Genomic DNA, 24359 nt, shown 5'->3' with positions numbered 1-24359 from the left:
CCCATTCCTCTCAACAAGTTTTTAAGCCCTTACATTGACTCCTTACTCCACGAAAACAAGTATTAGGTATTTATGTGTAAGTTTTAAAAGGTCTAACTGGAAGGGAGAGTTTAAGAGCCAAATGGCACCGTTCTTCCCAGACTTGGAACAAACGCATTGACAAGGGATGAGAGACGCCAGGCTTTCCTACCAGGAGTCCTACTCCAAGGAAATGGGTCTACTGAACTATCAGGAACAAATGGATGAGAGGCTCAGGCACTAAGAGGAGAATAGTCAACCAAGTTTTCCCTGACGTTTCCTCACCCGACTTTGAGAAAGTGGAGTACTAGGGTGAACCAGGAAGGATCAATCAACCATCTTCCCGTCCGTGAAGGAGTAAATACCGTGGGTTAAAGTTTGCCCTAACAACAGAAAGTACCATCCTGGAGGCCCCGGGAAGAGGAAAACACCCAGACATTAGAGCCCCAGCAGCGACAGTCACTCTTCCGGAAGCTCCAGGCCAGCCTCCTCGCCAACAGCCCAGAACTGGCAGAAAACTACATTTCCCAGAATGCAACTAAACCTCATTGCACGGAGCCTATAAGTGTCCGGGTGACGACATAAACCGGCGCGGGGTTTAGACTCTACTGATGTCGTGGCGCTCAGAGGCAAAAAGTTGGTGCTTTGAGGGGCGCTCGAAGTGAAGCCGAGGTCGGGTGGCCCTGACCCTTTCCTACCCACTCCTTCTCGCCCGCCTTTCCCTCTCCAGGCAGGATGAGGCGTGCAGGCCTGGGTAAGAACAGGACAGAGATTCGAGCTTTGGGGACCCTAGGACCATCCGAGCCAGGAGTGGGGGCGTGGGGGGAACTCTACCGGCCTCCTGTCAGGGACTCTGAGGTCGGAAAGACAACTCTTTGGGTTCTTTGAAGGAGGTTCCAAGTGGAAGGGCATCATTTGTCCCAGGTCCGAGCTGCTTCCTTAAGTTTAATTTATAGGAAAGTTGTAGCAGAGTGGCGGAGTATTGGTTGTTTTGATTTTTCTTTTTGATGTGCTAGTTTGGGAAGTAGCCGTGTTTTCCAAGCCTTGCCTAGGTTCCTTTTCTTCACTCATTGTGGATCTTACTTGTCTTAGAAGTGACATTTGGAGAGTAGGTGTTATACTCAAAGCCTGCTAATAATGATCTGTTAGTACAAAGGTAAATTTACACGTCATTATTGTTTAAGTGGCAGTTGTGAGAGGCCTCGGTCAAAGGCGATTTACCTGGAACGTTTCTGAGTTAGACCTTGTCCCACTGTTAAGGCAATAGATGGTGATAAGTTTTGATGACTTAACACTTGTTTTTGTCCTTATGGATCAGGAGAAATAATAACAAAATAATCAGAATAGCATTTTCTGGTTTTGAAGTTCTATTTTAACATGTTTTTTTTGTTTATTTTTTTTAAAGGAAGGGCAGAGTGCTTAAAAAATGAATGAAACATGGAAAAGTATGTTACCATTCCACCATAAGTTGTAAAAAACGTATTTTAAAAAAGTTTCAGGTGTCTAAAGCCAGTGAATAAACACTTTAAATGAGACATGGGAGATAAATAAAGCCTTTTTTTTTTTTCAGCCCAGAACCCACTGCTGTGTATGAATTTTAATTGTATGAGAAGGAATACAGTACTCAGGACAGTGAAGAGAGATAGGTTTTTTTTTTTTTAATGAGGAGTTTATTGAAAGAAGGGTAAAGGGGAAGGACGAGGGAAAGAGAAATACAGAGAGGAAGAGGATAGTGGTATTTTTAATAGGGTTACTTATAGGACTAGAAACCGGGTAATTTAAAACCATGGAAAAATATTGGCGGTGAGACGTGCTAGTAATACAGACTTACACAGTTATCAATAACTAGTTGCTTCTGAAGGAACTTATAAATTTAGTTTTTTTGAATGCTTGCAATCATTGGAAGAAGTAGTCCTTGCCAAATAATGTAAAGAACTAATATCAAGTGACGTTATTCTTCCTAAATTCTTCCATTACTAATGACAACAAACACTTATGGCAACCTAAGTCTTATTGCATGATCATTTGTGAATTAGTGTGGACTTCCCAAAGCTTCACATGTAACTGAGGAGCAGAAGACAAATTGCTTCTGAAACTGATCCAAGGTGGTAATTTTCACCCCAACACCAGTTAAGTTCAATAGATGGTGAATGCCGTAGGGATTTAATACTAAATGGTTCGTTGTGTACTTCCCCAGGCCAGAGCGGGAGAAGTAGGTTCTAAATAGGAAGATGACAGAGATTCAGGCATTGAGTTATGAAGGATGTATGCAAGAGATTATGTGATCAAGTCACTTTGAAGCTAGGACCCTGAAGCATTCTGAAGATCTTTGTTTATGGAAGGAGTTTACATTTCATCAGCAGGCCACTGGCCTATTGGGATGTTTGTGCTAACTGTTTTTATTACATGCAGGGCATGGATTTGATAATGGGTTCTTAGCTCTGGTTATATGTTGGAATTATTCAGAAAGATAGTAAATTAGATTTTCAATTAAAGAAGAGTCTGTAGACAAGAGTCCCTTCCTAATTGTTTCTAAAGTGTCTGTGCAGTTGAGAAGAGCATTGGTGTAAAATTATGGAGACCTATTAAAGTACCAACACACGTTTACTTGAAATTTTAGCAAATATGAAATACTAGCAAATGTGACAGGCATTTATGTGTAAAAATCTGTCACACTTCACATGAGCTGTAAGTGAATTGGCCTGGTTACTGATGGAACATGCTTCACGGAAGGAGCATTTTTCAGAAATAACAGGTTGCAGATGACCTCAGGATTGTTTTTCTACAGCTCTTAATGCTAGTAAGTGATTCACACAGAAAAAAATGGGTTAGGTTTGGAATAGGAGCTCTGGAATTTTAGTTTTGTTTGTTTTTGTTTTTCTGCATTGGATTGGAGGATAGTTTGAAGACAGTCAGATTTGGAACTGCATCAACAATTTCTGAACAAAAAGTGAGAATTTTACTTTAAAGGAAAAAGTGGAAGAACTCTACAATTAAACTTAAGATATGCCAGAGAGTCAAAACAAAAGAAATAAAATAGCCATTAAATTTGAATGAATTCCTTGGTGAAGTTATCCAGTATTTAACTTTAGCTATTCCAGAGTAACTTACTAGACAGTATGTCCTACTGAGATCCTTAGTCACATAGACAAGTTACAGATCTTGCTCTTGTTAGAGGTTACACAGGGTATTTTAGTTGGTGTGTAGGAAGAAATGATTGTGCACAGTTCAGCAGTTTTTAATCTGTTTGAGAACCTCATGGATAGCATGCCAGTATTTGATAGGAGATGTGAGTATGTAACTGTGCCATCTGTTTGGAATATTCAACATTTTGTTGTTGTGGTATAAGGAGAATTGTAGGTTTCTGATGCATAGGAAGTGCTCATAGGTATGGGAGAAAGTAGATGCATAAGATACTCTGCTCTTGATAAAGTTGCTTAGCAGTAAATTAAAATTGTATTCTTTAGTCAGTAATTTACAAGTATTCACTTAAAGTACTGAGGTGGTGGTGGTGTGTGCACACGTGTTCATGTATGTGCCTGTGTGTACATGTGTGTAAATGGAAGTATAGAATGATTAATTTGTGATCTTATAGTTCAATCTAGATGTCAAAGTTGATGTTATACAATCCAAGCTGTAAGGACTCAAGAGTTTTGCTATTTAATAAAATTAAATTTGTGCTGTGCTTTGAAAGAGTTTCTCATTCACACATCAACCATCATTCAGACTTCCTGCTGTCTACCCTCTTGGCTATTACAGTTTTTGTTCTTACTACCATTGCTACTCCGTTTGCTGCTTGCGCCTATGGTAGCCTGTAGCTTTAAGGCTATTCCTTTATTCTGCTTTCTTGGTTCACTAGAGAAGCTGCTTCTAACCGTGGATAATCTAGTCCCGTTAATACATTCTCCACTCTTTTGTCAAACCATACCTGTAGGAGGAGGGCCCGCTTCTTCGTCCCTGCTGCTCAGCTAGTTAGCCCTGAAATAACCACACAGAAACCGAATTAATTAAAAGACTGCTTGGCCCATTAGCTCTAGCTTCTTATTGGCTAACTTTTATATTGATTTAGCCCATTTCTAGTAATCTGTATATTACCACGTGGCAGTGGCTTACCGACAAAGATTCAGCATGTCTGTCTATGGTGGCTCCATGATGTCTCTCTGACTCTGCTTTCTTCCTTCCAGAATTCCGTTCCGTCTTCTCCACCTACCTAAGTTCTGCCCTGTCAACAGGCCAAGGCAGTTTCTTTATTCATTAATGAAAGCAGCACATAGACAGAAGGACCTCTTACACCACATTCCAAAGTTTGGGGGCTTTGTTCTTCTGCAGTCCCAATATCAAAACATATAATTCTAGGTCCATCCAACAGTGTGACTTCTCAACAGCTGACTTGAGACCAAGGAACCCTTTTGTTGAGAGATCTCATATATGGAAAGACAGAAGCTAATCCAGCTATATTGCCACAGTCATTGTCAATTTATTCTCCTAGAAACACTGGATTATTTTGGTCACTGGTCTTCATGATTTTCTTTATTGTTTTATTACAAACAATCACTCTTCTTTGCTGTGTAGCCCACTTTCTTCCTTTGCAATGAAAATTCTGACATCAGTTTATAAAAACCTTGGTGAAATAATATCCCAGTCCCAACACATTTATATATGTATTTGCTGCCCAATGCTCACTATACCTGTTGTTTTCCTAGTGACTATCAAGTACTGTAGTAGACAGAATAATGGATATTGTGATTTTTAAACCATCTCCTATATGCAACATCTTACAAATAGCAGAAAAGTAGAGTTGATACATGGATGTTTCTCGAATACTTGTTGAAAAAAATGAGTGAATTCTTTATAAATCTCAGCTTATAGCCTCTACAAGCTGCTGGACCTTTTTCCTCGGCGTTCACTAATGGCCTCTACTTCCCTTTGTTTCTTCACTTTTCACCACTTGCTTCTTAGAAGAGAAGTTGCTCGTTAAAGAACTAGCATCCTTCTGCCACGGGAACCCCTTCCTCCACCCCTTTTCTCTTATCATCTAGCTTCTCTTTTGGGTGGATGTTTCTATGTCTGTGTCCTTTATTAAAACATGTATTTCTAGTATGCAAGAAGTTTCTCTCAAATATTCTTGTATATCAATGCCTGTTTTAGTGTCTTTAAGCAATTAATAAATGTGTATTGAAAAAAATGCATACTTTCCTTAAAAGAGGGTAGAAAAAGAATTGTTTTAATTTTAATGTTCTGATTTTTTAAAATTGATTTTCAGTGTAACTATTATAAATATATGGGGTCTGCAACACCCTCCAGGGGTCTTTTTCAGTTTGTTTTAACTGCTAGACTTTGGAAAGTAGCTGAAGTTTTTGTTTGCAATCCTACCAGTTGCCTCTGATCCTTGTAGGTGACGGAGCAGCTCCTGGCAGCTATGGGAACTATGGCTATGCCAGTAGTGGATATAATGCCTGTGAAGAAGAGAACGACAGACTCACTGAAAGTCTGAGGAGCAAAGTGGATGCTATCAAATCTGTAAGTACAGCACCAGTGCTTTCCCACTTCACCTTTAGATTTGTGCTTACTGTCATCTTAGTAAGGAACTAACTTAGAAACTTGTGCGGTGAGGTCACAGTGCCGCACAAGTGCAGGCTGCCCATAAGTAAGTTAGAAGATGCCACAAGTTAAAAGATAGGGTACTTTGGTTTAATTTTTCTCAAACCTCAATTGTGTATTTGTGTTTGTGTACCTAGCAAAATCTAAAATGTACTGTACATTTATGCAGTAGTTTAAACAGAGCCAGTCATGTGTTCTCTATAATTTTAAGTTTAGATAGTGCTAACTTGTAATTTCTTTCCAATTTGTTATTATAGTAAAGAAAACATTTAAAACAGTCTAGATTTATAATAAAAGAAATACCATATATTGTTAAGAAAATATTAAATATGTATGTTTGTATTTGACTTGTTTATATGAATACTTGTACATTTTAAATTGTAAGGAATATACAGATGAAAACATTTAATTTTTATGACTGAAGGAGAAAACAGAGTTTGCTAGAATAACATAACCAGAGAGTATTGATAGGTAGGTTGACTACTATGAGAAAGAGAAGTGAGAGGTGCCACTGTTAGAAGGAAGAGAAATTTTAAATTTTCTTGTCCAATAATTCCATTGGACAGAGCATCAGGAGAGCCATTAAATAGCTCTTCTAGCGTTTTCTGATAGAGGCTTGAATACATTACACAAGTCTTTCTCTCCTCTGTCTTTGAGCCTTGTTTGAGTCATGGCTTTCTTGTTGTTCTCTAACACAGTCCTGATTTTTATGCTTAGGCCCCTGGAGGAATCTCTTGACCTGTCTCAGCTTTCCCTGGTCTATGTTATGTTGTCACAGTCATTGGTAGAATTTTGTTAAAGCTTATCCTCCCCGCTCTGAAGTCTTTGGATTCCACTGTTCCTTAAAAGGTTAAGTTCACATTCTGTAGACTGATTGTGCTATATGTTCCTCAGAGCAGAACTTCTCTTCAGCACATCAAGAATGCATCGGATTTGATGCCAGAAAAATAAGAATTCTCTTTTGTTCTCTGCATACTGATGTTGCCCCTATTCCATATTTTCAAAATTAAACTTTGCCTTAAGCAGTTTCATTGTCTTCCTCCTTACTTTGAAGTTGTCTTCTTCATGAAAGGCCCCATCGCTGCATCTGCCTCTTTCCATGCTGTGTCTCAGTACTACATCCAGAATTAACTCACTCGCTATAAACCTAGGGTCATTTGTGACATGCAGTATAATTCCTTCTTAGCAATACTGAGTGAATTTTTGTTAAAGGAATTATAGAAGGTGATGTTAAAAGCATGAGTCTTGATTCTCCAGTACAATAAACATATGATACATGTGAAGCATTCAGTAGATGCTCACATTGTTACATGGAATTGGTATTTAGTTTCAGTCATTGAAAAATTAAACTGTATTCAGCTTGGACTCAAATTAGAGTTTTGATATATGGTATTGTTTCCAAAATCATATTAATTAAAACGATTTAATCTATGGACCTAATCATGTATAATGTTCAGAGGTTAAGAAACATAAGTTTGGGAAGGACATAGAATTGAATGTCTTAAATAAACAAGCAGAACCCTCTAGTGTTGATTATTGAGCTCCCATATTAGAAGACTGGAGATTTTATTCCTTTTGCCTGAATGGCATGTTAAGTAGGTGGGTGAGTTGGGCTGCCTGCTTTGTTATCTCTGATTTGATGAATTTGGAGGAAAACTTCATATCTGATCGCCATAATTTTAGTATAATTCCATATCAGTATTATCTGTGATTGGTTTTCACTCAGATTAAATTGAGAAGAACATTTAATAGTTGTTTACAAAGACTCTCAGTAATTAATTGTGTTTAAGTTCATTAGAAGGGAAATCTGATGAATTTGTTTTGTAAGCTATAAGGTATAGTTTTGCATAGCAACTGTTGTTTTACATACTCATATTCTTTTTATATAATTTTAGGTTATAGATAATACTAACCTTAAGGGTTTTTCCAATTTATTATTATTTTAAACCCAAAGTCTTTAAAATAACGAATTACACTTATATTCAAATAAATGCCATATTTTGTTAAGAGAATACTAAATGTATATGTCTGTATTTGAATTGGTCATGTGAGTGTTTGTATTTGCTAAAATATAAAAACGGAATCTGCGGGTGAATACTTTTATATGACTAAAAAAAAAAACCAAAACAGAAGAAAGAATACAAGAATAGGGGAGCCAGGAGGAGAATGTTAACATAGAGATTGAATATTAGGAAGAGAAGAGAGATATGTTCATTGTTGGAAGGGGAAAATGTTAAATTTATATTCCAATATTTTTACTGGACAAAGTGTGAGGAGAGAGTGTATATTTTTAGAATACAGTTTCATCTGAGAAATTAAATATGCTAAGTAGGGCATTGTTGCTTTTACTTTATCACTTTTGAATACCTTCATGTAAATAGTAATGTATATGCTTTCTTCCTAGCTTTCCATTGAAATAGGCCATGAAGTTAGAAACCAAAACAAACTATTATCTGAAATGGTAAGTTATAATGATTTTAACTAAGAAATTTTATCTAATGTTTTCAAATTCAGTTTGTTGACCAGGTATAAGGAATTACATTTTTAAAAACATTTTTTGTTAACAACTCTATACAGATATAATTTATGCACTAATACTTTTTAAAAATAAAATTTTAATACGTTCTTCAAGAATTTCCCATGATGTATTTTGATATATTCAACTCTCATGGCTCCCCCTCTTACTCTTCCCCACCCTATCCTTTATTTTTATCCAGTTAAACAGACCTTGGCATTGTAAGTCCTGTTGGACTTTACTCAGTTTTTAGCTAATCAGTTTAGAATTTCTATCAAGTGTATTTTTGCGTTGTTCTTGTCTAAGATGTAAATAAGAAGTGAACATTGAAGCCAATGCACTTTAACTCTGGTATAAAGCACCTTTGAGAACTGAATGGTGATGGTTATTAGAGTGGTCTTAGAAATTGTAATGGGTAGGCACTTGTAATTTATTAACCTAGCCATAAAAAAGCATTTTATGTCCAACCAGCTAAGTGCCTTTCACTTAACAGACACTTCCTCCGCCAACTTTATTTCCTAAGGTTTACTGCTGAGCAAATTCCTCAGATTTGAGTAGACAAGGTCTCTTTATTTCTAGTCTAAACAAACTCAAGAGCATGTACCTTTTCTTCTCAGAGCAGCCGTCCAATCAGTCACTGATGCTAACTTTGGATACCCAGCTTCTCTAGACCTTCCTTTGTTTCTTCACATGCATTCAAAACAGCTATCTAAAAGCAAATATGGCATCAAATGCAGTGTTCTTTGAAAACAGATATTCCTGGGTTGTTTTTTTTTTTATGTGAGCTCATTCAAAATCTCATTTAGGGGAGCCCAACATTTAGATTGTGTGAGAAGCATCCCAAGTGGCCCTGATGAAGAAGCAAGGGTTTCAGGTGCATGAGCTATGTGGAGACTAAGCTGTGTGGAGCCTCGTTGTGCTGGTGCCTGCTCATCTCAGCATATTGTGATCTTAAAGCAAGTGTGTTGTCTCTCGCCTCTGCTAGTCTACGTGTCTTAAAGGCTTTTCTGGCTTTATTTTAATATGGCATTTTTCATGTATGTATTTAAATCCTCTCCACTTACTGCTCTGTCAACTTCTATATTCTCTTAACTTTTAGTAAATCTCTCTGTATTTCAAAGTCATCTGTCTAAACAAAAGACTCTACCATTTTTGGCACTAACCATATTAAATTTTAGCTGAAGTATCTAAACACTCACACATTTGACCTTGGGAAAAAAATATCTAAACAGAAAGTGGACAAAGACATGCTGACTAGCACAGAGATGACTTGCCTTTATTGTTAATGACTTTTTATTCATATAATTGAAATAAGAAAGTCCTAAATCATTTGAGTTTTGAGTTTTTTAATGATTCTCGGGAACTGAAAGAAATCCTTATTGGATAATGAAAGAACCACTAAAGAAAACTGCTTTATTTTACATAGAATAATCAGGCTGATTTCCTAAGCTAATAGATAGATAATTGAGTTGATTACATACAAATTATCTTTAAAAATACATACTAATAATCTTATGTAAATTGCTTAGAATGAGCATGTGTAGAATATTAGAATTTATTATGTTTTTCTTATTCTTTCATAGGATTCACAATTTGATTCTACAACTGGATTTCTAGGTAAAACCATGGGAAGACTGAAGATTTTGTCCAGAGGAAGCCAAACAAAATTGCTATGCTATATGATGTTGTTTTCATTGTTTGTCTTTTTTGTCATTTATTGGATTATTAAACTGAGGTGATACAAGTTAGTGTGGACTTGGAATCTGTTGCAGTTAATATCTTGGGGTACCACTTTGATAGCCAGCATCCCAACGTTTCTAATGGCTTTCTTCATTGAAGATTACTGGAGCTTTCTTCTTTCAGAAACCATACTTTACCACCCAGCGCTTTTTGACTGCTCTTCCATCTTGACTCATTTTGACTCCTATTTTCAGGGGTATGGAGTTAGCCTGAAATCTGTGTGGCTGTACTGATGTTTTTCCATTCAGATTAAATACCAATATTATATATACCCTGTGCTACACTAAGGGTAACTTTCTGAAGCAAGTGGAAGAGCAATAGAATGCTGTAGAAGCTGACATCCACTTTTGTGGTAGCTGTTGGCTGGTGGTAGAATGTTCCCTTTCTTTGCTTGCTGTCATCACTGGGATGATGGGCTTGCCTTGCTTGTTACCATACATGTACCAACTTCCTTTTCCTGATAATTGTCTTAATACGTTTGTATAAGAACTTCTTTGCATAAAACTATTGACATATTTCTGTGGGAGCGTACTACACATGTGCATCAGTATAGGTATGGTTCTATATTAATGATAAATTCTGTTGGTGTGCTTTAGAACTGTTTTCTGATGTCTACCTGCATGGGTGGGCCATTTGGTGATTATTTGTGTCAGAATAATGTGAAGTTCAGTGTTGCTAAGCTCTGTGGAGAAATGAAGTGTTGAAGAAAATCAATTGCCTTTGTTTTAGCACATGTTCTACCATTCCCTGGGGACTGAAAATCTGCCGGTACTGAAACCAGAGCACAGAGGATTGTTGTTCTGCACCATTTTATTTGCTTACAGAGATCAAAATGCAAGGTGAATTTAAGTAAAAAAAAAAAAACATATTAAAATACTGCGAAACATTCTGTATTGTTCCTACTTTAGAAATTTGCATATTTCTAGGTTCAAAAATAAACTTTTATGAAAATGTATTTGTGGCTTCTTCAAGTGATTTATATTCTTGACACAGAATCTTAGAAATATCCCCAAAGCTCAAGATTCTAAACAAAATGAGTCAAAATGAACACTTGTATTAAACAGAACAAATGAGACAAATTTTGACTGCTACTTCAAAATCTTTATTCTCTCTATTTTTACTTAGGAGTCTATCCATTTGGGCCTGCATGTGTTTTCAATTCTTTTCGCTCATTGATAATTCCCTACTAAGTTCAAGAGCTCTTCTGTGCTGTATCCTTTGGGCCTATATTTTACTGGTTACAAACACTAAATCTGAGTACAGTTAAGTGACGTGAGGAGACAGGGCTGAGGTGTAGGAAGAAATGCTAACATGAGATGGATGATCTGCGCTCCCTGAGCACATCTTTACCTGCCCGAGGCTTGTAGCCTCTGTTTCTTCACTTCACATTTTCACAGGACTGAGCGCTGTCCATAGACAGTGGAGAGGAAGCTCCTGACTCTCCATAGTCAGGAAGGGTTACTAATGTCCAGTAGTTTGGTTTCAGTTCTTGAGATAATTATATAACCTCCAAGCAGGTATTTTTATTATGTATTGAGAGTGTGACTCATTGTTTCCAGACATTTTTAACTGTCCTCTGCCAATTGCATGACATTAGAGCTTAAGACTTAGACGTCACCATTCGTAATTTAAGTTGTAGTTGGAACTAATGGAAACAGCAGGAGCCACATGTGATGGGGTAGAAGCTATTCTACAGCACCCATCAATATTACATCTTTATTTTTGTGGAGAGCTAAGCCTGACATATCACTCTGCTGTGTGCTGAGATGCCTGCGGGTAGGCACTCCTCTGGAAGTACTTGCCCCCACTGTTCCATTCAGGATCCCTGGCCAATATTCTACTTGCTTTTGTTTTGAAGCCATTAAGAAAGGGCATTCTTATGAATCAGTTTTGGTGATATTTCAAAATACAAAAAATGTCCTATTTATAATAGTTTATAAACTCATTGCTAATTCTCTAAGAGATGTGCATTTTAGAGAAGTTGATTATGATCACAGGCTTGATAAACTTCACAGTACCATCTCTATTTGAATGATCTGAGACTAGCAGCTGTTTGGATAGTGTGTAGGACAGTAGATATCTCTATTTTATGTGGTAAAAATTAAGAAAGCAGCTTCATTTTTTAAATTTTACTGATTTTTATTGAGCTCTACATTTTCTTCTGCTCCCCTCCCTTGCTCTTCCTTCCCCTTCAACCCTATCCCACCATCCCCATGCACCCAATTTACTCAGGAGATCTTGTCTTTTTCTACTTCCCATGTAGATTAGATCAATGTCTTAGGGTCCTCATTGTTGTCTAGGTTCTCTGGGATTGTGGTTTGTAGGCTGGTTTTCTTTGCTTTATGTTTAAAAACCACTTATGAGTACATGTGATAATTATCTTCCTGGGTCTGGATTACCTCACTCAAAATGATGTTTTCTAGCTCCATCCATTTGCCTGCAAAATTCAAGATGTCATTTTTTTTCCTGCTGTGTAGTACTCCATTGTATAATTGTACCACATTTTCTTTAGCCATTCTTCATTCAAGGGGCATTTAGGTTGCCGAAAGCAACTTCTAAAGATACCAAAGGTCCAAGTTTTTCCTAAAACGTAGTCACTTTTGAGCCGGGCAATGGCACACACCTTTAATCCTAGCACTTGGGAGGCAGAGGCAGGCAGACCTCTGTGAGTTCAAGGCCAGCCTGGTCTATAGAGCAAGTTCCAGGTCAGCCTCCAAAGCAACAGAGAAATCCCATCTTGAAAAACCTCAGTCACTTTTAATTTACTATGTCTTGTAAATAATAGAACGTACAATTTATTCTTATGGAAATAATAGATGTCTATGAGTAGAAAGGGATAAACTATGTATGTTATTCTTGTCGCTTAAATTATAATATTCTTGAATATTGTTTGAGTTGAGAATAGGTTAAATCTGACGTAATATTTTGATGCAGAGCTAGAAGCTTGGAGTGGGGAGCCTTGGCACCTGCATCCATGTAAAAAGCTGTTTCTACAAAATTGGCTTTACTGTATTGGGTTTACTTAAGGAGGTAGTTGAAATCATGTTTGATAATTGGAGTTCAGTCATCAGGCTCTATTGATGGATAGATAAACTTACTGGCAAACTGCTTCAGAACTAACTTGCCTGACATAAACCCTGGCTGTGGCCTTCTTCTGATTTCAAGCTGATTTTGTGAAACAGGAATTAAAGTCACATATAGAAATAATGCACTTCTAAGCTCTTTGTGACAATTGAATGGAATCCAAGGCTAGGCACTTGGCAGGTGCTTTTTGTTGAGATTCTTGGGATTCTGACCTGTCACATCACCTCATACACTGATGAATTTTGGCTTACTTCTCCCACTGTCCTGACTGTCTTTTCTAGGAATTTTTCTGGTATTTAGTTCATTTAGGCTTCTTTGCATCATCAGCAATCTGATGGAATTGTGTTTCAATCCCCAGGCTGTCTTGAGTTATTAGAGAGAACAGACCTTTCAGCATTCTAGAAGCAAATGTTTGACATGAGAGAAGTAGAAGAAAGTTGCTGAACTGTGCAGGGCCAAGTCCTACCAACCTTTGTTTAATCCTCAAGATAGATAAAAAATTAGAAACACATACATGACGTTTTTAGTTGAAAAAGTCAAACATAGTAGATCTGACTTTAAACTTCATGTGAGCTTCGTTAATTATAACCTTTGAAACTAAAGTGTAACTAAAGTATAACCACATTCGTATTTTAAGTATATGTATTCTACAGATTTTATGGCACTTAGGGCTGTGCTTTTAATGAAGTAAGTTAGCTTTGCAGGCTTCAACAAGTGTCAGCGCTATACAACTGTATATAGTTGGAGTTTTGCATATTTATATCCTGCTGTGTTTTAACACGTATCTATTCCTGCGGTATGGCTCATAAGAATGCACAGCTGAGTCCGTGTGGATTCTTTGATGCTTGTAATGAATGTTAAAATGAACAGAAACATGAGACATCATCTTTTTAAAATACAGAAAACATGCTAATATATGAAAGCTTTAAGTTATCAATTTAAACTTTAAAATAATATAATTATTCCTTTCTCCTGAATCCTTTTATCATTTGTCAGTAATGAGTACATGTTATAGAAGCTAAAAACTTATTAGACTTTTTCATTATTTAGGAACCATTTGCTTTAGAACTCTCAAGATAAACTCATTCTTCCAGGGAAATTAGATGAGTGTTATAGGCAATAGTGTATTTCAGAAAAATTATCAAAATAAAGTGCATTGGACTTTAACAGATTTTATGCTTGGTTGTTTAAAATGCCTCCTTTTAACTTTGTAATTGCACACTTAAGTTTAATATTGAAATACATTAGAGGCAAGTTGCTTTTCTTTACACAGACACAAAACAATTATAAGATGTCTGACTGTGGTAAAGTCAGCTAAAGAGATTCATATTGTTAGATTAAAACTCTTGCAATAATTATAGTATTATGTTTTAGATTATTGTTTTAAAGAGAAGCCAATTTCAAAGCAGTATATGTTAGTCGGCTCCATTAAATGTTTACTTTGCATTTATTTCTCATGACTAAATAGTTTGAATTTAACTGTGTTATTTCTAGAATGGATTTTAGTAGTCAGAGAACATTTATTCTAGAGTGACCAATGGAACATAGAAACTCTACTTTCATTGATGACAATGGTTTGGCTCATTGGAAACTGAGTATGAGGGACATGTAATGGTAATGATTCCAGGCAGAGACTGAAAAGGAACAGAAATATGTTTATTTTTCCACAGCCAGTGACATAGGCAACTGGTGATGCCAGGCTCTGACTTGTGAAGTCCAGAGAGACACCACACAGTACAAAGCTAAGTTGGCCAGCCTATGCTTCACAGGGTGTTTCTGCCTCTACCAAACCACTGGTAGAGTCCTCAAAGTTCACCTTCTAAACTTCATACTTTTAATTAATTTAAGTATATATAAGCAAAGCTACCTCCTAGAAAGCATTCTAATATTCAGATTCATAGGGCCACGGTGACTTAACTATGCTTAAGTCCTTTGTGCCATCGTTTATTCTAGAGTAGATTATCAGGGAGGTCTTTTGTAATAAGGTTTACTATGATGCAATGGATGCAGGAGAAATGAACAGGAAGGCATGCAAAGGGGAAAAGCATACAGGATCTATGTTTCCATCATTACTGTACTTTTGTAGTCTTTGGTCAAAATTATATTAACCTAGTTTGAAGGATGTAGGAAAATTAAAATATACATTAAGTGGTTTAATTAATAAAACATCCAAACATTGGTTTATTCAAAATATAATTTTTCTTTTGTTCTTTGTAATTGAATAGTATGTTTTCAGGAAATTTGATCCATTTTAGATTAAATAGTTTTTACGGGTATTAACTTACGCCAGGTAAATTTAAGGGATATTTTTCGGTTAATATAAATATTTAAATTTTAGTGTTTTCATTTTTCTTAACTCTTATTAACATAAATCCATATTACAACTACAATATCAAGTATGTAAAAGTCACATTTTCCTTATCAATGACCATTTTATAAACTGTTAGAACTTGTCTATAATTTTCTAACTTTGATATTAATTCATAACAGTAAAGTAATACATACAAACTTTGATAATCAAAAATAAAAATAGATGGCTAAAGAGGTTCCTCAAGGGTTGAAAGCATACACTGCTGTTCAGAGGACCCAAGTGCTATTCCATATAAGCTCCAGGTGATCTGATCCATGCAGCCTCTAAGGGCATTTGTATTCATATGCACATACCTCTAGCACATTTAAAATCTTGAATTAATTTGAATTAATTCAAGAATAAAGTCTTTGGTGTATACATTATGTTCAATTACCTGTGCTTTCTGTAAATATTCAGTGCAATGTAGACACCAACACATGTTTGAGGAATAAATTAATGTTGGATTGATTATTCCTGCTAAAGGACATACCTTTATTTTGTCATCTCTTACTAAAATTCTAGTACTGAGTCGATGGAATGTCTGCAATTAAAAGGTGGCTTTGGTCATATAGCTGAGTTTTAAATTTTGAATATTGGAAGAACAACATATAGCCATTGGGTTAATTGGGGTATAAATGTTTTGCTAATTAATTTTGTCCTATAATATTCTCATTTATAAAGCTGACAGTATGTGGTTTAAATTTAATGTTTTGTTTATAGGGTCAAGAATGGGGCTCCCATGCTGAGGGGATCCAGAGAGGTAAGTGGTCACAGGGCCAGACAGTCCGGGGGAACTGAATCCAGGCGCCCTCCAATTCCCTAAGTGTTTCTGGCTATTCAACAGGGTATGTCCCCTGCTGCTGGCCTTCTTTACCCCATTCAACCCTGCCCCCAAGCACTCCTTTTCCTCTTCGAGGTTCTTGGATCCCCCAATACAGCCTGCTTCTGCTGGCTGAGGGGTCCAGAGAGCCAGCGGGGAGTGTTCCTGCTCTTTGTACCATCCCACCCTGCCCCCCAAGTCTGCCTTTTTGTCTGCGAGGTTTTTAGAATACAGCAAGAAACCCTGTTCCCATGCTGAGGGGATCCGGAGAGGTGAGCAAGTGGCCACACAGCCAGACAGTCCTGAGAAACTGAATCCAGGCTTCCTCCAACTCCTTAAGCCTTTCTGGCCAGGGAGAACTTTCCAGCAGGGTGAGTTCACTGCTGCTGGGTTTTTTTTTTTTTTTTTTTTTTTGATCAATGAGTCTATCTCCTTTAGAGTATTCAGTGCCTGAGATTCTCTCTACTATCTCTTGTATTCTGTTGGTTATACTTGTCTCTGTAGTTTACCCAGATTTTCCCTCTGCCTTCCAAGTCCGCCTTTTCATCTGCAAGGTCCTTGGATCCCCCAACACATTCCGGGGGGAAGGGGGGTCTGAGAGCCTGCTTCAGTGCTGAGGGGACCTAAGAGAGGGCAGACAAAGAAAAATTCCCAAGTACCTAGTCAGCCACAACAAAGATTGAACCAAGATGCCTAGTCTCTGCTGGCCACATTTGAAGGAAGAGATGGGCAAGTGCCAATGCAAGAATTTTTCCAACATCCTGAAATGAAACATGATATCACCAGAATCCAGCGAACATGCAACAGGAAGACTTGACCATCCTAACCCAGAAGTAGAAGAAAGACTATAAACGTAACCTTATGAAAATGATGGAGACCCTTAAAGAAATGGAAGAAAAGACAAACAAAAAGTTAGAAGAAATTAATCCCTCAAAGTTACCCAAGAAAACCAAGGAAAAGCATTCAAACAGGTAAAGGAAACAGTTCAAGACTTGAAGACCGAAATGGAGGTAATAAAGAAAACAGAAACTGAAGAAACAGAATAAGAAACAGAAGCTGGATATGGAAAATCTGGGTAAACTACAGAGACAAGTATAACCAACAGAATACAAGAGATAGTAGAGAGAATCTCAGGCGCTGAATACTGTAAAGGAGATAGACTCATTGATCAAAGAAAACATCAAATCCAACAAATTCTTAACACAAAATATCCAGGAACTCTGGGACACCATGAAAAGACCAAACCTAAGAATAATAGGGGTAGAAGAAGGAGAATAAATCCAGTTCAAAGACCCAGAAAATTAACAAAATTATAGAAGAAAACTTGCCCAACCTAAAGAAGAATATTCCTATGAAGGTACAAGAAGCTTACAGAACACCAAATAGACTGGATCAAAAAAAAATTCTCCATATAATAATCAAAACACAAAACATACAAAATAAAGAAAGAATATTAAGAACTGCAAAAAAAAAAGTCAAGTAACATATAAAGGTAAGCCTATCAGAATTATACCTGACTTTTCAATAGAAACCATGAAAGCCAGAAGGTTTTGGATAGATGTGCTGCAGACACTAAGAGACCACGGATGCAAGCCCAGACTACTCTACCCAGCAAAGCTTTCTTTCACCATCGATAAAGAAAACAAGATATTCCATGACAAAAACAGATTTAAACAATCTGTATCCACAAACCCAACCTTACAGAAAGTACTAGAAGGAAAACATCAACCCAAGGAAGCCAACAACACCCACAATAGCAAAGATATTTTGCTATCTGAAGATATCTGAAAGCCCTCCACCAACACAGAGAAAAGAAACACACAAACACTACCACCAAAAAAATAACCAAAGTTAACAACCACTGGTCATTAATACCGCTTATTATCATTGAACTCAGTTCACCTATAAAAAGGCACTGTTAAGAGAGTGGATATGAAAACAGGATCTAACATTCTGCTGTTTACAAGAAACACACCTCAACCTCAAAGACAGAAACTACCTCAGAGTAAAGGGTTGGGAGAAGGTTTTCCAAGTAAACGGACCTAAGAAACTAGTGGGTGTGGCTATCCTAATATTGAACAAAATTGATTTCAAATTAAAACCAATCAAAAGAGATGGAGAATGACTCTTTATACTCATAACAGGAACAATTCATCAAGATGAAGTCTCAATTCTGAATATCTTTGCCCTTAATATAAAAGTACCAAAGAAACATTACTAGAACTCAAATCACACATCAAACCACACACAGTAAGAAGAGATTTCAACACTCCTCTCTCATCAATGGACAGGTTAACCAGACAGAAACTTAACAGAGAAATAAGAGAAACATAACAAATGTAATGAGTCAAATGGACTTAACAGACATCTATAGAACATTCTACTCAAATAGGAAAAAATATACCTTCTTCTCAGCATCTCATGGAACCTTCTTGAAAATTGATCAAATACTTGATAACGAAGCAAACATCCACACATACAAAAAAATTGGGATAACCACCTGTGTCCTATCGGATCACAATGGAGTATAGTGCTAAGAGGAACGTTCATAGTACTAAGTGCCCACATAAAGAAAACAGAGAAAGCTCACATTTGAGACTTAACAGCACACCTAAAAGCTATAGAAAAAAAAAGAAGCAATGACATCTTGAATTTTGCATGCAAATGGATGGAAATAGAAACTGCTATCCTGAGAGAGATAACCCAGACACAAAAAATATGAATATGGTATGTACTCACTCATTAGTGGATTCTAGCCATAAACAATGGATATTGAGCCTATAGTTCACAATCCTAGAGAAGCTAAGTAAAACGGTGAACACAAAGAAAAACCGGTATAGATCCTCCTGGAAATTGGAAGCAGACAAGATTGCCAGGCAAAATTTGGGAGCATGTCGTGGGAGTGGGTGAGGGAATGGGAGAGGGGGAGAGAGAAGGGAGAAAGGGGAGGGTTGGGGAGAGCTTGGGGGAGTGGGATGGTTGAGATGGAGGAAGGACGGATATGGGAGCAGGGAAGAAGATATCTTAATTGAGGCACACATTTTGGGGTTGGCAAGAGACTTGGCTCTGGAGGGGTTCCCAGGAGTCCATGAGGATGACCCTAGCTAGGACCCTGGGCAGTGGAGGAGAGGCTGCCTGAACTGGTCTTGTCCCATAGTCAGACTGATGACTGTCTTAAATATCACCATAGAACTTTGTCAGGCGATAGATGGAGATAGAGACAGAGACCCACATTGGAGCACTAGACTAAGCTTCCAATGTCCAGTTGAAGAGCAGAAGGAGAGAAAATATGAACAAGGAAGTCAGGACCACGAGGAGTTGGTCAACCCACTGAGACAGTGTGCCTGAGCATAGGAGAGCTCACCAAATCCAGCTGGACTGAAAGAGCATGGGATCAAACTGGACCCTTTGAATGTGGCTGACAATTGGGACTGAAGGAGCATGGATGGAGGGGAGAGGGCCTTGGACTTCCCATTCTTAGGACTGGAGGGGGAGAGGGGAGGTTGAGTGGGGGAGCAGGAGGGAAGTGGGAGGAGGGGAGAAAGTAGAAATTTTGATTGGTATTATTTATAAAGTAATAAAAAAAATAATCTGCTGAAAAAAAAAGAAAAAAGTAAGGGTCTAAGGTTAGCTTTGGTGTTCAACCTCTATGCTAGGCAAAGACATAAAAAGGGAGCATTGATTTAAAAAAATGGATGTGATTTAAGCTCAAGGCAAAGAGTAATTGAAGAAAACTGTTCTAATATTCTTTCTTTTCTATCAAAATACATATTTCAAGATAACTACTCTGACCCAAGTTGATCCTATAATTAATAAACTATATTCCAGAAAGACTAGAATTTTCATCTTAAAAATGTTCTATTTCTAAATAATAAAACTTAACTGATGACCATAGCTAAGTTATCTGCATTTTATCCAAAACCCAAGGGTATGGTGTGGGAAACATTAGACATAGTCTAAGCTGTATCCTCTCATTTTCAAGAGGATTTCACTGACACACTGATTAAGGGTTTATTCAGGTGAGTTTTGAGATTTATCACAGCTATCTGAAGTTAAGCACTGGTAGTCACCATGGCACCCATGGCTGGTTGGCGATTCAGTCATTCATTGGCTTTTCCCCATCTGTTGCAAAAGAGAACCAGAGAAAATGGAAGCTTCATTATTCAGCTTTCAGAGCAGACACTCTATTAATGAGTTCATGAAAGGCAAGTGATGAATATCAACAACTTAAGAATTCGATTCTTTATTTCTACCATGAATTCTCAGAGCTTAAATTTTCTACCAGATAATAGAACTCTGAATTTCAAAGGACGCTTTATTTAATTAGAATATATCTCATAAATTCAAAGTTCTGACTTACACCCTTTCACAGATAAAAATCAAAAGGGAACTGATAACTAATTAAGTCAAGGGAGGACTCAGAGAGACAGCTATGCTTTTCAGACCGAGATATGATGATATTTCATTGTCAACATTTTGGTTTTAGCCGGACAAAGAGCAGTATAACTTTTGAAGAAAGAAAACTCGGATGCCGGCACAAATAAGATGGGCATGAACAGACATGCTAACATGGACAGAGAGAGTTCATAGGACAACAGCCCTACCCAAAGAATAACAGGCAACTAAGGAATCCTGAGAGTGAGAGAATAGTCTTCCCCAGGGACAAACACACAGTTGGTCATTCAATACCAATTATATATAAAATATATACACAAATATCTATCTATCTATCTATCTATCTATATATATATATATATATATATATATATATATATATATACTGAAAGTCCTGAAAAACATTTATAATTTCAGAAAAATAAAAGATAAAAAATTTAAGAAGACTTAAGTCCAATGTCACAGAACTGCTGTGGTGCACTGCAAGCCCCAGCCCACAAACTCAAAGAGGCTCTAGGCCTTCGGTGGGTTGGGTGTCACCATTTTGCTCTATTTTATCATCACAGAGGAAGTTATTTGAAGGACTGTGTCTCAGTGTCTTCAAATATATCTATATTCATTGAATCCCTTTCTATTCGGTTCCATCAGCCACTCATAAAAGCTGGGTTACTACAAACTTCAAGTATGTTCACCATGAGAAGCTACGTTTTCTTTCCAGAATTCTTCATAGTTTACTTTGAATTCAGATGTATTTTTTTCTGTGTTCATACTAGCATCACATTAGTTGGTAATCATACCTAATTATGGGGCCGGGGGCCATATTTTCTATTGTGACTTTTCTCAGGTTTGTAATATTTTGGAGGCATTATTAATAGCATTATTTTTATAATAAAATTCTTTTTTTCAAAACAATAAGCAACCCAAAATCACACATAAAATTTGGAATTAAGGCAGCCTGGTCCTAAAGTCTGTAGTGGTTAGAAAAACAATGCCTTTGCTGTTCACAATACAATTTGTAGACATTTTCATAGCCTGATGAGAGATGGAGAGCTAGCAAACAGGTGCTTTGCGAACTGGTTGGACGAACTAGGGGACACACAATATAGAAGAAGTCAAAGTGAAGGAAATGGGAAAATGGAATAGTAAGGTTATCTTGCTGAGAACTGAACCGTGTTTAAAAATTCTGTATTTTCAAAATACAATGCAAAGTAGAGGTATCAATTTCTATTTTTGTTGCTTTTTTATTTTTATTATTTTATTTTATTTTGTTTTCTTTTTCTTTCTTGTATTGTTTTATAAATAATACCATTCAAAATTTCCAACTCCTCCCCTCCTCCCATTTCCCTCCCACTCCCCCAGGCCTAGGAAGGTGAGCATCCAAACAGACTAGGATCCCAAAAAGCCAGTACATGCAGTAGACTCAAATCCCAGTGCCATTATCATTGGATTCTCAGTCACCCCCCATTGTCAGCCACATTCAGAGAGTTTGGTTTGATCACATGTTTGTTCAGTCCCAGTCCAGCTGGTCTTGGTGAGCTCCCATAAGATCAGTCACACTGTCTCAGTGGGTGGATGAACCCCTCGTGGTTCTGACTTCCTTGCTCATCTTCTCCCTCCTTCTGCTCTTCAACTGGACCTTGGGAGCTCAGCCTAGTGCTTCAGTGTGGGTCTCTGTCTCTATCTCCATCCATGGCCGGACAATGCTCCCAACTTTTGCCCGGCGATCTTGTCTGCTTCCAATTTCCAGGAGGATCTATATATGTTTTTCTTTGGGTTCACCTTCTTATTTAGCTTCTCTAGGATCACAAACTATAGGCTCAAGGTTCTTTGTTTATAGCTAGAATCCACTAATGAGTGAGTACATACCATATTCATCTTTTTTGGGTCTGGGTTACCTCACTCAGGATAGTGTTTTCTATTTCCATCCATTTTCATGCAAAATTCAAGATGTCATTGTTTTTTACCCCTGAGTAGTACTCTAATGTGTATATTGCCACACTTTCTTTATCCATTCTTCTGTTGATTGGCATCTAGGTTGTTTCCAGGTTCTGGTTATTACAAATAATGCTGCTTTGAACATAGTTGAACAAATGCTGTTGTAGTATGTTTGGGCATTCCAAAGAGTGGAATTGCTGAATCCCGAAGCAGGTTGACTCTCAGTTTCCTGAGAAACCGCCACACTGATTTCCAAAGTGGTTGTCAGAAAGGCTAAAATCAAAACCACCAATAATAACCTATGCTGGATCGAGGGGATATGGAGCAAGGGGAACACTCATCCATTGCTGGTGGGAATGCAAACTTGTGCAACCACTTTGAGGTATCAATTTCTTACAACTTTGAAACAGCCTAAAATATCTAAACCTGCTGATCTGTGAACTTAATTTTTAAAACTCAGAAGCTGACTTTGTGAGCAAATGTAATAGGTATAATCACATGTAACCCCATAGATGACATTTCTATCTTATGGTAATACAGTACATTTCTAAGGAATAATATTTATTTATTTATTTATTTAGCCAAACTTATGTCTAAATTTTCCTGGCAGACCCTTTTGTAGCTTGTGTTATAATCTACAATGGTCTCATCTTATCTTGCATCAGACATTTGCAATCATGGTCTGAACATTTGCTGTAGCAATTATGCTAATAAGGTATACAGGAGGAGTGATTACAAATAAGAACTTAATTGGCACTATTTTGCTATTCTAAATACCAATGCTTTTTGCAAAGCATTGTGTTTGTCTTGACTTCTGATGTAATAGTAAGGACTTCCTTTAAGACAAGTCTTACCTCAAAGATGGAATTTAACATTAAATCTCCTTAACAGAAGGTTGTTTTAACACAACAAAAAGGTTGCTAACTACTAACTGACTGCTAGCTGGCATTTCCTAAAGACTCATGTCTACTCAGACTCTCAAAACTTATTTGGAAATAGTGCTTTGGGGATTAATGTAGTCAAGAATAAGTCAAATGGATTAGGATGGGCACAGTCTATGCCTGATATCCAGAAGGATATTTAGGGGACACTGAAAGAAGAACAGAATGAGGAGACAGAGAATGGGCGATGCATTTCTCCAGAGAAGATCATAATAGTTCACCAGCAGCTAACATGAACTGGATGTGGTTGAGGAAAAATCCTCCCTGGGTCTCTTCAAAAGGAATATGGCTCTACCAACACTTTGGGCATGAAGTTATGTGCACAGAAGTGTGAGAAAACAAAATTCTGCTGTTTTGAGCTACTGGTTTGTGTCAATTTTAACCCTGTCTCTAGGAAACAAATACATAGACATAAAGTGCTCACAGGTTTCTGAAGAGTGCCTGAATGATGTCTCAGATGCCCAACATGCAGACTGATAGGGAGGGCTGTGGGGCTCTGGCCGCCCTGTGTTGTGTGTGTCAGCCTAACCCTAAGCAGACAGTCATAGAAACTCTAGAGTTACCCAAAAGACTTCATCATGATTTCTTTCTTTACTTCCCCCATTCATAAACATATGATTGATATATTATAATTCTGAATTTTGTAAATAATGCAGATAGATTAATGGGGTCAATATCTGAAAGAAAGTTGTAGTTAATGAAAAGACTGTAAAATTAGAACCCACAATGGATTGATAGGAAACTGACTCATTCCAGTGAACAGAGTATAATGCTGGAACATTTTTTTCCATTACAGTTTTGATTTGAAAACTAACCAAATTTCATGTGTCAAAATTAACCTTTGATACATGAAATATATAGTTTTCACATATTTGAATGCTTGTGAATTTTGACCTCCAAAATAAAGCACAAATTTCATGTACCTCTGTTGACTGAGTTTTCTGTCCTGCTCTGTTCTCG

The 24359-nt window shown here is 37.2% G+C and overlaps 1 protein-coding gene across 1 annotated transcript; it reads left to right on the top strand.

The window, feature by feature from the left end:
- The first annotated feature begins 614 nt into the window (after window positions 1-614).
- Bet1 (Bet1 golgi vesicular membrane trafficking protein) lies at window positions 615-10829 on the top strand. Its single transcript, XM_075953705.1, has 4 exons — window positions 615-772; window positions 5414-5538; window positions 8024-8080; window positions 9718-10829. The coding sequence occupies exons 1-4, from the start codon at window positions 754-756 to the stop codon at window positions 9871-9873; spliced, it is 357 nt and encodes a 118-aa protein (XP_075809820.1). The 5' UTR covers window positions 615-753; the 3' UTR covers window positions 9874-10829.
- The last annotated feature ends 13530 nt before the right edge of the window (window positions 10830-24359 follow it).

This window comes from Microtus pennsylvanicus, chromosome 19 (genome assembly GCF_037038515.1).
Source record: "Microtus pennsylvanicus isolate mMicPen1 chromosome 19, mMicPen1.hap1, whole genome shotgun sequence".
Lineage (NCBI taxonomy): Eukaryota > Metazoa > Chordata > Mammalia > Rodentia > Cricetidae > Microtus > Microtus pennsylvanicus.
The sequence above is the reverse complement of the archived record's forward strand: the minus strand, read 5'-3'. Positions and strand labels throughout refer to the sequence as shown.

What these genes read in the sequence shown, in the direction of transcription:
- Bet1 (XM_075953705.1), top strand. An exon ending in AAGTGGATGCTATCAAATCT is followed by an intron (nt 5,539 to 8,023) that starts GTAAGTACAGCA and finishes CTTTCTTCCTAG; the next exon opens with CTTTCCATTGAAATAGGCCA. An exon ending in ACAAACTATTATCTGAAATG is followed by an intron (nt 8,081 to 9,717) that starts GTAAGTTATAAT and finishes ATTCTTTCATAG; the next exon opens with GATTCACAATTTGATTCTAC.